This window comes from Ylistrum balloti, unplaced genomic scaffold, assembly GCF_031769215.1.
Source record: "Ylistrum balloti isolate Yb309-2 unplaced genomic scaffold, AGI_CSIRO_Ybal_v1 Utg370902, whole genome shotgun sequence".
NCBI classification, from domain to species: domain Eukaryota; kingdom Metazoa; phylum Mollusca; class Bivalvia; order Pectinida; family Pectinidae; genus Ylistrum; species Ylistrum balloti.
The window spans coordinates 630,397-645,422 of NW_026782512.1; the positions used below are offsets into that span (position 1 = coordinate 630,397).

Below are 15,026 nucleotides of genomic sequence, written 5' to 3' on the forward strand. Positions count from 1 at the left end.
TTTTGACTTGGACTGCTTTTTGCAGTCTTTTTTGCAAGCCTCATAAAGTTTCAAGTAGGCCATTTAATATTATTATCCTAAACTATAACCACAAAATTGAATGTTCTTCATTCCTAACTGACATTTGTCAGAACTTGGAATTTGGAAGAACTGATTTTACACAAGCAAATTTTGATTTTTGTATCTCATGGTTAAAAATAAATATACTGATGTTTATACTTAAATTGTATTTTTTCAGAACACAGAAAACAGCAGAGTAACTTTTTCCATCACTGGTGTCAATTCAAACAGTCCTTCAAATCCAAACAGTGGAGATAATCTCTTTACCATCAATTCTGATACAGGAGTTATTTCCCTCGCTCAGCCTTTGACATCAGATGCTACTAGAGCTACTGTTTACAATGTAAGTATATCTTCAGACTTTACAACATAGTTATTTTTGTCTTGGGCAATTTTTCCCCACAAAAATTATTTTTGTCAAGTACAAACTAGTATGTTGTGAAAAGTTGTTGATAGATATACTAGGACATTGATGTTATAAAGCACATCTTGCACATGTAATTCTGATAAAATTCATTTCCATGTTCTGCATCAATATTGGACCATGATCCTTTAAATCAACATCTACCTATTTGAAGCTGACATTGCTTGTTTATTTCTTTCTTTCGTAAAATTATTATTTTGACTGAAGAGCAGAAATCGAGATGGGATATGTATGTAAATGAAAATGTCGGTGAAATTTATAAAAAGCACAATGTTTCATTTCACTTTCAAGATAAATGTGGAAGGCCGCGACCATGGAGTGCCAATAAGGACTGGGACTACAACTTTGACGTTAAATGTTGTCAGGAACAATGCCCCAGTGTTCCCTGCCCCACTGACAAGAACCGTGGACAGCAATGCACCCTTCCCAAATGTGCTGTTTACATTTGCAGCCATTGATAATGATGCGGTAGGTTCTCATACCTTGCTGGCAGTGAGGTGATATCAAAATAGATACACAATATAATTGGTAGAAACTGCAAACTGTACGTAAGATCATGAAAACTCCTGAAATCATGCAGATAATAATGAGATAATAGGCCCTGTTTGGTCAGTAAGTACTTTAACCACCAAACATTTGTGCGGAAAAGCTGCATGACATCACAAAATCAGAGTTGATGTTATTATCACTCTAGGCCTTCCTAATTGGTCGACAAATTAAAGGTGAACTTGAAATATTACTAGTTACTTTAGGCAAACTCTTAATTAATCATCAAACAGAAGGAGCCATTTTAATCTTTGTGAAATCTGCGTTTTAGACACTAGGTTTACGGGGACCTCATTTGTGCAATATGATCACTTGGTGTTTACTATAGTGTGGCATACATACCCACCCAGTCACCAATCACACCAACAATGCATATGTCAATCTAAACCAAGCTTCAATGGACATAATATCTTAAATTGCCTTGGAATTTTAAATAAGGAAGAAAGAAGATGCTAGGGAGGATTCACCTGAAAAAGGATACGTACAGTGTTCAAGTTTTTAAAGACCATCTCTTTTGGACTGTTATTATCAAATCTGCTGTGATAAAATATTCTAGGTTGGAGGAAATGTTCTACATTAACTTAAAGGAGATATCATTTGCAATGTAATCTGTAATGATTTTATTTCTTTAGTTATTTTAGGTTGATTTGTGTAAAAGTGTCTTGTACCTTCTAAAGTGTGTAATCCCTTGTTTCATGTTGGAATGTGTTTTCATTTCATAGTTTTTTTTTTTTTTTAATTTACAATGTTAAGATCTGAAATATTGATTCGGTCCAATGGCATTGATTTTGTTGGATTCAGGGTGCGTTTGGAATTCTGACATATTCACTGATTGCCGATGGACGGGTTCCAAATCATTTTGAAGTTGGATCATCAAATGGTGCAATCAGCCTTAGGAGTTCTCTGTTGACTGATGATTCTGATGCATACTATGTAAGTATACTTACTGTAATGCATACGTAAATCTGGTATATACCTTATTGTGTGTATGTTGTATATGGTTATAATATCTTAATTGATTTTATTACATCATGTTTCTTTATATATTCAATATGGTATGTACAACCTTGAGTAATATTGAATATGGCACATACCACCTTAAGTGGTATTTGTTGCATGCCATCTTAGATGTTGGTTTATGTATGTTCCCTGACACATTATGAAATACTTTGTGTACTAATACTGACAACACTGTTTATCGTATTTATGTAATATCATTAATGTAGGAATCTAATATTTCTTGTAAATACAATCATATTTTTGATAATACCAGGTTGAAGTGTTTGTCTAATTAAAACAGATGATTTGGTATTGAAGTATTGATATAATTTTCTATATTACAGCTTCGTGTGGTGGCTGTTGACGGTGGTGATCTGTCAGCTACAGGTACAGTCACAGTCAGTGTAAACAGAAATCTGTTTAATCCTTCTTTCAATGGTGCTGGACCATTCAATTTCGCTACATCAGTACTGGAGAATGCACCTCTGCTTCAGTCTGTATTCCAACTGGCTGGTAGTGATGCTGATCAACAGGTGAGATAATTACATTCAACTTGCTAATTTAAGTATTTCAGATGGTCAATATGTGCTCCTATTTTACTTTTTCAGTTTTATCTAAATAGTACTGCAACTTTTTTTCTCTGTAAATATTTTAATAACACTGCTAAAAACTTCATCATACATTTTCGGTTTTATTATAATAAATTATAATTATAATATAGTACTTGCGCGATTGAAGGGAGGGCAGGGTATTTGAATCTTTTGTTTTTGGGCTACGAAGATGAATGCAGATATTGTATTGTCATACTTAAGTTATGGTGAGTATTACTGAAGTGAAATTTATTTTTTTTTAGTAAGGGTGTTGCTTTTTTCATTTCTGTTTTTTAAGTTGTATTCAAAGTATTGTTACTTATCTTTGTGGCCAGTATTTTGTTAAAAAGTATTGTTTGTTACATAACAGAGGATTTATTTCCACTTCAGTTTTTTTTTTCCAAAATATTGAAACCAATTTCACAACACAGAATTACCCCTCACTTTAGAAATGTACACTAGTCATTTGGTTTCCTTTTTTCAGTCTCCTTACAACCAGATTACATATAGTATTGTGGGTGATACTTTAGCACAACAATACTTCCTTATCACGGAAACCGGGCAACTTCAGCTGAAAAGATCCCCTGCTGACAATCAAGGCATTTCTTCCTTCACTGTAAGTATAAGACAGATAGTAATGAAGATATCTGGCATTTTTGCTTCTTTTGTAGACAACTTAGAATTGATATTGATATTTTGATATTGTAGAAGTTTGCATTACAAGAAATTACTAGTGTTTGCTTAGGAATTTTCCTCCCTTTAGCCTAGAGGTAGGATAGCTGGCCAGGAGTTAAGAGATGTCTAGTTCATTCTACAGCGAAATTGTTTGTAATTTTTTACTTTTATTGTTCTATTAAATGAAATTAACATGTATTTATTGACAAATTTTGTTGTAATATTGTGGAGATCTTGGTCCAGATGTTTGACTTTTATCCATTGTAGGTTACAGTAGGCCTTCAGGATCAAGGAGTACCACCGAGGACTGCTACATCAAATGCTGTGGTCACAGTTAATGTCCTTAGAAACACACTACCACCTATATTTTTCAATCAGACATATACAAGGAGTCTCAATGAAAATGTCCCCTCTGGAACAAATGTTGTTACAGTTATTGCCACGGATGCAAACACACAGGTATTTATACCTCATAATGATTCGGTGACCATGTTTGTTCCAAGTTCAATTAATTACAGACCTAAGATGATAGTGGTGTACATGTATACATGATATTAAAAGTACACATCAGTAGTCCCAATAGTTATGACTGAGATGTGTTAGAGAGATAAATGCAGTCTTACGTTTCCATACCAGTTCCAAGCTTCATGATCACAGTTTATTAACAGAAGTATTAGTTGTAAGCAGAAAAGATATCATGATATTAAAAATGGTTTCTAATTAATTGTAAAAATTTCTTAAATATAATTTTGTAGTTAAATTTAGGATCACAATACTCATGATCTGAATATGAAAATAGTTAGATAATGTAATATTGTCTCTGTTGCATTAGTTTTTGGGGCTATCATTAAACATTGGTCAGAAAACCAAACTATTTCAGAATTCAGTGGTGGCTGGTCAAAATTGCACATTGTCATCAATAACACTGATTTAGTTGATTTGGGATGCATTAAAATTGGTTTTAAAATTGAAGCAATTATCATTCGAAAGAAAATGAAAAGTTTCAAAAATTGGTTTTGACTATACTACTTGTTTTCATCGGAAATTTTGTGTGATATTAAAATGTGATTTTTGTTTCCTTCCACAGCCAGAGTTTAATACCATCACTTATTCCTTATTTGATTCCTCGAATCTGTTTTCCATCAGTTCTAATGGTCAGATCACCACAGCAGGTGATTTGGAAACCCCAACACAGGATCTATACACAGTAAGTTTACACATTCCTATACAGATTGGTTCTAAAGAGATATTTCTATATAAGTTGCATATATACATTGTTAGGTGGATTTGTGATGTAGGGGCTTTCTTATTTTCTAACCATTGTATAACATTTTCAGAAACATGAAAATTATGTTTGAAAGTTCTGCAATAAAATTACAATTTGAAAAATTATCTGTGCAAAGATTGTTTTTGGCTGTGAAAAAAATTGTGTCAACCTGAAGTCAGTTTCACTGAATTTCAAAATACAATTGTCTAAAAAATTGCCAATTGATTTATGGATGGCAATTAATATATCCATTTGATTTATATAAAACACATTTACTTTATTTGTTACAGTTAGTGGTAGTTGCCAGTGACAATGGTAGTCCTGCCCGTGAAGCTACTGCATACGTCTACGTAACAATTTTACGAAACTTCTTCAACCCGGTGTGGTCAGTAACAAGCTTCTCTGATCAGATCCTTGAGACTCAAACTCCAGGTACAAGCTTGACTGGAGTAAACCTGCTTGGTGGCATCGAAGACAGAGACACTAAAGCTCCAGGAAACACCATCAACTTCAGAATGAATACAGGTACTACACCTGCAAAATCACAGCAATATTTCCAGGTGTCCGCTTCAGGAGATATTTCTGTTAAGGAAGATCTTAGAACAGATGGAGATAATTTATATCTGGTAAGTGATTGTACATTTTAAAAAAAATTTTCCTGGTACAGAGTCATTGTCGAAGTGTTCTGAGAGTGTTTTTATACATGAATGTCAAACTGTGCAGTTTAAACTACAGCATTAATTGTATTATATTTAAATAGTATTAGGAGATCTCTGGCTTTCACTGTTAAACTGACATAAATACATAGGTGCCAAATTTAGTCACTTAGTTAATAGGAATTAAACAAATCAAACAAAAAAATTAGATGTGAAATGTAAAAACTGACAAAACATTTATGGAATTGGACAAAGAAACTGATTATGATGTGGAAAAAGGATTACGCCAGTAGAAATAATGCTTACATTAAAATTATTTTGTATATCATTTACAAATTTATTCAAAAAATAGTTGTCAAGATACTTATTCCTTTAACACTTTCTATCCATTTGAGTCTGGTGCATTCATGAGCAGATTTATTAAACAAAGTTGTCTGTGGTTTGTATTGAATGAAATGAGTGACCTTTCTGTCTTATTTCAGTTGTATATAGATGCCTATGATTTGGGGTCTCCATCCAGAGAAAGTGTTCAGACTGCCACTGTTTCTATTGCTGTAACCCGAAATGATGCTCCGACATTTACAAATCCTACTTTTACACAAACTGTCACAGCCAGCATTAATCAGGGCTCTACTGTTTTTACACTTACTGCTCAGGATCCCAATATTGGTGTAAGTATATATGAATATATATCATAACAAAAATTAACAAGAGGAAATGTCTTGGGTGCTAGCCAAGATTTCCTCAGAAGAGCTTTATTCATTACAATAACTTTAAAGAATTAATATTTATCATAGAAATATATGATAAATACTGTAACTTTCATTTTTTTTTTGATGCTTCAAATTTCTTCAGTTTTACAAAATATCATTGTTACAAGGAAAGGTTTTCACTGAAATAATGAAACAGATGATAGTTCTCTTTCTTAATTTTATGGTCAAGGAGTCTATTTTTTATGATTTTGTTTCATCCTTGAAAATATACTGATTTTAACAGTACGTGGACATATGGATTCGAAGATTAAGTGTACCTATGAAATGAATGAAAATGAATCTATATACATAAAAATAAATGCATAAAAACAAATGATTTTACACTAAGTAATTTTTATACTACATGTATATATCATTCATAATTTTAACAGTAACAAAAATTTTTAAACCATTATGGAACTGTTGATTAACTTTTAAATCACTATAATTGATGCAGAGTGTGCTAGGGGTCTTAAGAAATATATCTTATATTCATATTGGTTAAATCCTAGCTTATATATTCGGAAGGGAAGAAAGGACTGAAATTTGATTGAGCACTGATTAAAAAGGGAAATGACAAGTGAGATACATAGATTGATTTCATGTCTATAAGTCTTTGTAGCTTTGTTTTTGGTAACAGTATTATGATAGTATGTTAACATAGAGTACAATCACTTTGTTTCCAGAAGGTAGAGTTTTGTAATTATCATTGCTTTTCCAGGTTCCTGAATTTAACCAACTAACTTTCACCTTGTTGGGAATTGATACAGCCTTGACATACTTTGAACTCGGTTCTCGTACTGCAAACACCGTAAATATTGTCAGTCGAAGCTCTCTGCTTGCTGTGACTGAAGATACTTTCAAGGTAATATCAAGAAAATGCTCATTTAATTCCAAACTTTAAAAAAAAAAAACCAAAAAGTAAATGCATACAAGATTTTATTCATTCGCTTTTACTTCACAAGAAATCAGTTAGGTTTTCGTCAATAAATGTAACTATTGTTCACTTACTTATCATTATTCATTGTTCATAAAGAGATGGCTTTGTATTTAAAATGATTTCAATACATTTTGCCTTAGCTTTTGGTGCGTGTACAAGACAATGGTTCGCCATCCCTCAGCAATCAGAATATCGTCACACTTACAATGCTGAAGAACTTGAATGCACCCGAGTTCATTGTACAGAACTATAACCAAACAATTCTGGAGACACAAACTGTTGGCAGCAACATTGGAGTGCAGGTTCGGGGCAGAGATGCAGATGCATTGGTAAGTGATAATTTATTCTACATGTTGAGTCTAACACTGACTCACTCAAATCCATTGACTTCTACGTACTATTGAAATTGTTTTGATTTTTATCTAATTTGCATATTGGATAATTGTTCAGTTAATGTTTTGGTTTTAGATGTGTTCGAAACATTTCACATTGAAGTGGCTATCATTAAATCATTTTAACTAAAATTCAGCTTTAATCTCTGTTGCAACTTTTGGAATAAAGCAACAATGGATGGTTTTATGTTTAAATTTTGAAGATTTGAAAAATTTAAGGTTTTAGTAACTTTTTCTCATTTACGTCATTATTCAAACACCTAGATGTCTAAGGGAGAGTAATGTTATTGGATAATAAATGCAATCTGTGAGACAGAAACACACTGTAAAACATTGTTTTCACCAAGACTTGTAATTGACATTTTATTTTGTACCTTAGCCACCACATAATGTTGTCAAGTATGAGGCACTTGGAGAAGCAGCAACCTTGACTTATTTTGCCATAAACAGTAATGATGGTCAAATTTCTGTCATTCGACCTCTGACACTTGAAGAAAATGATAGGACTTATGTTGTAAGTATAACATTAAGAAATGGCTTTAATGAATTAGTTATAAGTACTACCATATTTTCTGGCCTATAAGCCGTGACTTTTTTCCGTGTGAGTCAGGCATGCAGCTTATATGCCAGTGCGGCTTATACACAGACTAAACCAAAAAAATCAGCAGAAATGGGAAAGAATGTAGTACCAGTACAAGACTTCATAAACTGTTTCTTATGAGTTTGTGACTGAAACAAAGTGCGTTCAATCAATTACAATCACATACTAAATGATTAGAAGATTGCAATCAAATAACATTGCCACAGATTTAATTAATCATACCTGATGATATGAAACAGTGATATATTCTTTATTTATGTGGTTTCTTCACAACAGTATTAGCCAGAAAGCATAGTGGATGTTTCCAGTAGTGTTTTGTGTGTTTTTTGAGAACCTTTAAGACACTGTGAATTTTTTGAAGACATACATACTTATGTAAATATTTACAAATTCCTGAAAATTAACGGAAAAACTCTTTGTGGGCCCACCATGCACGCTTACACACTGATATGCTATGCATCATAGGGTGAAGAAGTCAAATTCTAGAATGGCCGTCATGTTTGTTTACAATGTCCGCAGCGTTGATGCAGCTTACAAAAACGTATTATAGGATTATAGGAACTTTATCAATATGCAATAGTCTGTGTTGATATTTAACAATACAGATGATGGTGGAGAGGTTGTAATACTGTTTGTAAGTCAGGCCCTACCTGTGCGTTGGCAATCACGAAAGGCCCCAAACAAGTTTGATGTCTTATGTTTTTTAAATGACATTATCAAAAATACATCAATAAAATAAAGGATTATTTGTGCAAAATTCATCAGTAAACTTTATCAAATGCCACACTGACGATCTTGATAAACTGCCTCCTGTTATCTGTTAACGGTGTATGAAACGTCAACAACAGTGGTCGTCATGTCTTAAGAAAGGATGTGGATGAAATATGTGAAAATCGCTAAAAACGGGATGCAGTTCACAATTGTATCGGGCAAAGCCTCTATATACATATATGAAGGAAATGTATAAAATGTTAAAATTCTAAATTGAGAATTTTTTCTCTTTAAAACAAAATTCGAGGATTGAAGGGAAAAAAATAAAAGTCCTTAAATGATAGTGTGCATGATTACGCCTGAGTAGATCAGTGTTTGATTTATGTGGCCAGCAATTAAAAGAACTTTGTTGTATATATGTTTTCAGTACTTTGATGCTGAAAATTTCAGTAAGGTTGATTTTTGGAATAGACATTTGTATTGAACAGCTTAACAGTGTTGATATTCATTTTAATGTGTTACACAGATGCGGGTGATTTTGAGAGATTCTTCCTTGCTGTCACAACAGACAGGAACAGTATCCATAACTGTACGACGAAATAATTTTGACCCTTTTTTCACAAATCTACCTTCTGTAGAGTCTGTTGCAAGGACTGCCCAGCCTGGTGCCAGTCTTTTTACTGTTCTTGCTACAGATGCAGACTCGGTTGTAAGTATTGTTAGGCTATTGTCACATAACTAAACAATTTAATAATTGTTCAGTTTGAGATTTTTTTTATTTATGGAGAAACCCAACTCACATGGGAAACCTGTCAACACTTATACCAATGAAATTTCAGACTTTGTCACTTTGAATTTTAACTGGAATTTTTTTAAAGATTGATATAATGGTATGATAAGATGTGTTTTTTAGCCTGTTTAGATGAAATTATGAAATATTTTCTTATCACCAACATTTGAAAATGGATTTAATAAATTGTACATATATATATGTTTTTACTTATTGATATTTCACCTTGAGAGTTTTCAGTGAATTCACAATCTTATTTTAAATGGATACTCCAGCATCAGCTCCCTTATTCAATGTGTAGATTAGAAATAATTGATACACTTTTTTTTGTCTATTCAACAGACTCCATTCAATAGTGTACAATATGCTATTGTGGCTGGGAATACCGGTAATGTGTTCAACATTAACAGCAATACAGGGGCAGTTACTCTGGGCCAGTCTCTCCCAAGTCTCACTGTAGCTACTTATGTAGTAAGTATATATGGTAGTCAGTTGAAAATGTTATCTCTGATGAATCCTCAACATATATATACTGGCTTCAATTTTATTATTCCTCTGCACAATATAATTTTCAGTTAGAATTTTTACATTGTTAATTTTAAGCTTGAAGTGTGTATATCATTTAGATTAATTTCTTTTTTTTAACAGTTGTCAATCATGGCCTATGATCAAGGGGTGCCTAGTCGTGTGGCCTACAGCTCACTGACATTCAATGTGGACAGTAACCTTGAGACACCTAGGATAACTAAACCCACAGCTGGTGCACTTTATCAGGATACAGTTAACATCATTGAAACAATTCAGTTTGAGTCACTAGTGTATGATGTTGTAGCTGTGGACACTGATAATACGGTAAGTTTGAAATTTCTGTGAATATTTTTCTTTCAACTTGCTTGAGATTATGATTGTATTGTATGAACACAATAAATGTGAAAATGCATTTTTGGTTTACCTACTCTTCCTACAATTACGGGCATTACTGGATTTGTTGAATGAGATAAGATGCAAAAAAGTGTAGTAGGTGTAACAACTTTGTTTCCAGAGCCCATTCAACACTGCGGCCTATACAATTGTTTATTAATGTGTGACAACTTTGTTTCCAGAGTCCATACAACACTTTGACCTATTCAATTGTGGGGACTGGGAAAGGTCCGGATTACTTTTCTATCAACCCAGACAATGGAGAGATTCGAATCAAGGCATCATTGTTGCAGGACTCGGCTAGAGATACAACATATACTGTAAGAAACCTAGGCTACTTCATTCATTTGTAATTAAAAGTCAATTTTCTACAGAATTATGAGACATAATTTTCACTTCCGGAATTTGCCAAATAACAATTTTCATATATTAACAGGATATTAAATATTTCCATGTATAAAACTTTAGTACATGTAGCAGATGAACCAGTATGGAAATAATGGTCTTATATCATATTGATATAAGGTCAGTTGTTATCCTCCACTTAGTAAAGAATGGATATTTACACCCTTCACGTTGTTAAGAGTTAACTATGTAGTATTCATTTGTCTGTGCCCCCTGTTTATCCATCCATAGTATAATGCTTGTGTACAAGATATATAACATGACCCTCTCAACACTTATACAATGCTTACAGCATAATATAACAAGAACAAACTCCTGATTATACATTGGTGGTTAACAGTGGGGGATAAAGAGTCAAAGGTTACACTTGATGACCACCATTGAAAATGCTTCTGTAAAAGATATCTTATGACTTCCAATTATTTCGTTACATTTACACCACGATATTGAGTTCTACACTTGATTAGAGTTTGTTATTTTGAAATTTGGCAACTGTTTGAAAAAAATCAAGTAAACAAAGGATTATTACTATGAGTAACAATGATTTTGTAAAACTTTAAAATCCAGGTTCTTGTAAGTGTTCAAGATGGTGGCAGTCCGCCCAAGGTTGCTGTCAATACTGCAACTATCACTATCATCGTAGACAGGAATGACTTTGCTCCACAGTGGCAGAACTTGCCATACAATATGATAGTTCCAGAAAACATCGGAGTCAACAATGTATTAAACTCTGTTCAAGCTCAAGCCACAGATGCTGATACCTTTTACAATGTAGTACGCTATGAAGTGATTGGTTTTGGGAGTGCACCTGTTTACTTTCAAGTGAATGAGGTGACAGGTTCCATATCAGTGAGGTCAGCACTGTCAGGAAGCTCGGAAGAAGTGTTCTACGTGAGTACTGTCTGCCTGAGTTAAAGGTGTATTTAAATCTTACCTATTGTTGTTACTGTTTGTTGTATTACATTATTGTGTAAAATCTTGTCTGTCACCATGCGTTGTATCGATGTTGGCAGGTTTTTAAAATTTCAAGCTTGCATACCAGTTTCATCTCTCCCTAGTTGCTCTATATGAACCCTATTCAGGTGTAGTCTGTATGTTTTTATGATTCAAGACCACATTTATTTATTTTAGGTTCGTGTTCGAGCTTATGATAATGGAAGTCCTCCTAAAGAAAACACAACAACTGTAACCTTATCCATCGAGCGCAACCTTTTCGCTCCAACTGTGGACTCGCCAAGCATTACGGAACGAATTCCAGCAACACAGGCTTTAGGAGTTTCAGTGGTAGACATACCAGCTACAGATGGGGATAGCCAGGTAAAAAGAACGCTGGAATTCTCTCTTTATGTTTCTGCATAATTTTGAGAGCTTTAAAAATGCATAAAAGATAATGACTTAAACATGGATGTTCACTTAACCAGTTGGTATATGTTCACCACCAGTCAGTGGTGCAGGTGTAAAGAGTGTTATGTTAGCCTGTCTTGTTTCTCCTTCAGTCCATATTCAAATGCCTTATATGTCAAAAGGCACAAATTGGATTCGTGACAGGTAATATTCAAAATCCTTGTTTATTTTATATACTTTTCCTTCATAGGTAATGACGAAAGTCTTTAGGGAACATCTGTTTGGCAGATGAACTTATGCTGTGATGTTACATTCTTTGTCCATCTGTTGTCCATTCTTTCTTTTGTGTGCCTAGTGTGAACTTTTCCTATCAAACACCTTCTCAATTGCAAAAGCCCCAGGGTACTGATGTTGGGCATGCAACATGCTGGAATGAAAGGTTACCAAATTTTTGTGCAGTGACTGATCTGGACCCACTACAGGGCTCTCGATCTGCCAGATTTGGGGCCGATATTCTGCCCCATTCCCAATGTAAAATAGTATCTTTTTTCCCAATTTATACCCCAAGTTTTCCCAATTCTAAGGAAAATAATGTTATTTTTCCCGATTCTAAGGGCCCCGGGCCCCAGTCCCAAAATGGGGTGTGAGAGCTTTGCACTATAAATGCCCGAGGTATCAAATATGTCAAAATCTTCAAATGTCTTTTTTCTCAATAACGGAACAACCCCAGGTAATGATATTGGGCCTGCAGCATACTGGGATGAAGGGCTACTAATATTTGTTTAAATGAATGACATGACCATCTGTCAAATAACTTCTCAATCACCAAAAGGCCCTTGATACAGAGACAGATGTTGTTCTGTTGGATGTTGGGAGGAAGAGCTTAAATAAGTGACTTTGGCTGGAAAAGCCTACAAAGTCTTCAGTGTAATCTTCAGGCAGATGAGCCATTTAAGCAGATTGGGCCTCTTGTCCAGTGAAGCCACCAACAGAAAGGAGGGTATTTAAGTAGTTTTATTGACTGAGAAAATTTCAAATTAGTCGACAAAGAAAACAACCTTTTCAGGCAGCTGGTTGCTATATATATCTGAATCATTAAAGAAATGGATGTAGTATTTGGTTTAGCAGTGTAGGGCTTTATCATGCTGCGCATATCAATTTGGTCCATTAGCCCCAAGTCGCGGGTTTTTCAATTCGTTTTCTACATACATAGTTTTGTATAGTACAGTTATAGTGCATCCGTACAGGACCATTTTCGCCTGGTTCTTCAGTAGAACTCAGGACCTCGCCTGGTGATGTTACCTAGACTGTGTACTATTTTAGCAGTCTTCGTTGTACAGGACTCCTTCGCCTGGCAACAAGCTGATTTTACTCATTTTCAAATTTGTCATGTTTTATTTAATAGTTTAAACCTTCATTCTCGATCAACCAATGTTCAAAATTTTCATTTATACTTCTCATTCCTACAACCAGGACCACCTTTTCCTATTTCGGACTAGGACTCGCCTGCATGTAGGAATCATACTCATCTTCATTCATACATCTGGTTATCACATACAGCAGCGGAGACAGCCCTGAATGCAAAATTTTTATATGTTTTCATGTTGTCCAATGTTATGTATATATATGTTTTGTTATGATCTTATTAGTATGGTTTTTATATTGGATGTGTTCATTACAATTTTCTAATCGTATATCCATCGTTTGTTGTTGTTTATAAATGTAATCATATTGTTTATTTCAGGCGCCGAACAACGTTATTCGTTACAACCTCACTGCCTCAGCTGCTGTACTGGAATTCTTTGACATTGATGTTGTGAATGGGTTTATTTATGTTAAGAAGTCTCTAACGCTTGATACAGCAGAGACCCAACAATTCACGGTACAGTGGAATTCTCTTACTTAACTAATATAAACAAAATATTACCTGTACATAGATTTTGTGAGAAAATGTTTTAAACAACAGCTTCACTGCAGTTGATGCTAAAAGAGTCATCTACAGATTTTCTAAGGACCATACTTTATTAACTGGAACCAATTTGCCAATGTCAAATCCACAATAGTTGAGACATTAAAGTCTCAACTCCACAGTGATAAGTAATTTCATTAACATTAGTTACCAGAATTGGTTGATTTTTCATGTATGCCTATAAAATTCTTTTTCTGCGTTGCAGATGAGTGTTTCTGTTTACGACATGGGAACAGTTTCAAAAACATCGCCTTCATCCACAGCAGTTATCATCAATGTGTACAGGAACAGGAACGCTCCATTCTTTAGTGCCCCAAATTATGCTACCACTATTTCAGAGGGGCGTGCTGTCGGTGACAATATTCTTCCAATCGGGTTTGGAGACAGCGACACGGACGTAAGTATGGGAGTAAGGACAAATGATACAAAGAATAGGTGCTAGTCATAATGGATATGAGTCAGCAAAGATGTGAATCAGGACAGTTATGAGTCAGAACTGTTGTGAGTCAGAACAGATGTGAGTCAGAACTGTTGGGAGTTGGAACAGATGGGAGTCAGAGTAGATGGGATTAAGGACAGATACCAGTCAGGACAGATGTGAGTCAGGACAGGTGTGAGTCAGAACAGATGCAAGTCAGGACAGGTGTGAGTCAGACCTGTTGTGAGTTGGAACAGATGTGGGTAAGAGCAGATGTGATTGATGACAGATGTGGGTAAGGGCAGATGTGATTGATGACAGATGTGGGTAAGGGCAGATGTGATTGATGACAGATGTGGGTAAGAGCAGATGTGATTGATGACAGATGTTGGTAAGGGCAGATGTGATTGATGACAGATGTGGGTAAGGGCAGATGTGATTGATGACAGATGTGGGTAAGGGCAGATGTGATTGATGACAGATGTGGGTAAGGGCAGATGTGATTGATGACAGATGTGGGTAAGGGCAGATGTGATTGATGATTGATGACAGATGTGGGTAAGGGC

General features: G+C 34.6%; 1 protein-coding gene across 1 annotated transcript in view; it reads left to right on the plus strand.

Moving 5' to 3' along the window:
- LOC132559381 (cadherin-23-like) overlaps window positions 1-14,439 on the plus strand; it is a gene marked incomplete at its 3' end in the record, with an annotated part of 32,261 nt that extends 17,822 nt beyond the window's left edge. Inside the window, exons 24-43 of the mRNA XM_060223989.1 lie at window positions 239-403; window positions 776-952; window positions 1,832-1,963; window positions 2,374-2,562; window positions 3,104-3,235; window positions 3,562-3,753; window positions 4,382-4,501; window positions 4,852-5,187; window positions 5,700-5,888; window positions 6,691-6,834; window positions 7,050-7,238; window positions 7,681-7,815; window positions 9,140-9,322; window positions 9,746-9,874; window positions 10,052-10,255; window positions 10,507-10,644; window positions 11,297-11,620; window positions 11,861-12,046; window positions 13,818-13,955; window positions 14,248-14,439. Of these exons, the coding sequence (XP_060079972.1) occupies window positions 239-403; window positions 776-952; window positions 1,832-1,963; window positions 2,374-2,562; window positions 3,104-3,235; window positions 3,562-3,753; window positions 4,382-4,501; window positions 4,852-5,187; window positions 5,700-5,888; window positions 6,691-6,834; window positions 7,050-7,238; window positions 7,681-7,815; window positions 9,140-9,322; window positions 9,746-9,874; window positions 10,052-10,255; window positions 10,507-10,644; window positions 11,297-11,620; window positions 11,861-12,046; window positions 13,818-13,955; window positions 14,248-14,439 (3,594 nt within the window). The remainder of the gene's footprint in view (window positions 1-238; window positions 404-775; window positions 953-1,831; window positions 1,964-2,373; window positions 2,563-3,103; window positions 3,236-3,561; window positions 3,754-4,381; window positions 4,502-4,851; window positions 5,188-5,699; window positions 5,889-6,690; window positions 6,835-7,049; window positions 7,239-7,680; window positions 7,816-9,139; window positions 9,323-9,745; window positions 9,875-10,051; window positions 10,256-10,506; window positions 10,645-11,296; window positions 11,621-11,860; window positions 12,047-13,817; window positions 13,956-14,247) is intronic.
- Window positions 14,440-15,026: the final 587 nt, after the last annotated feature.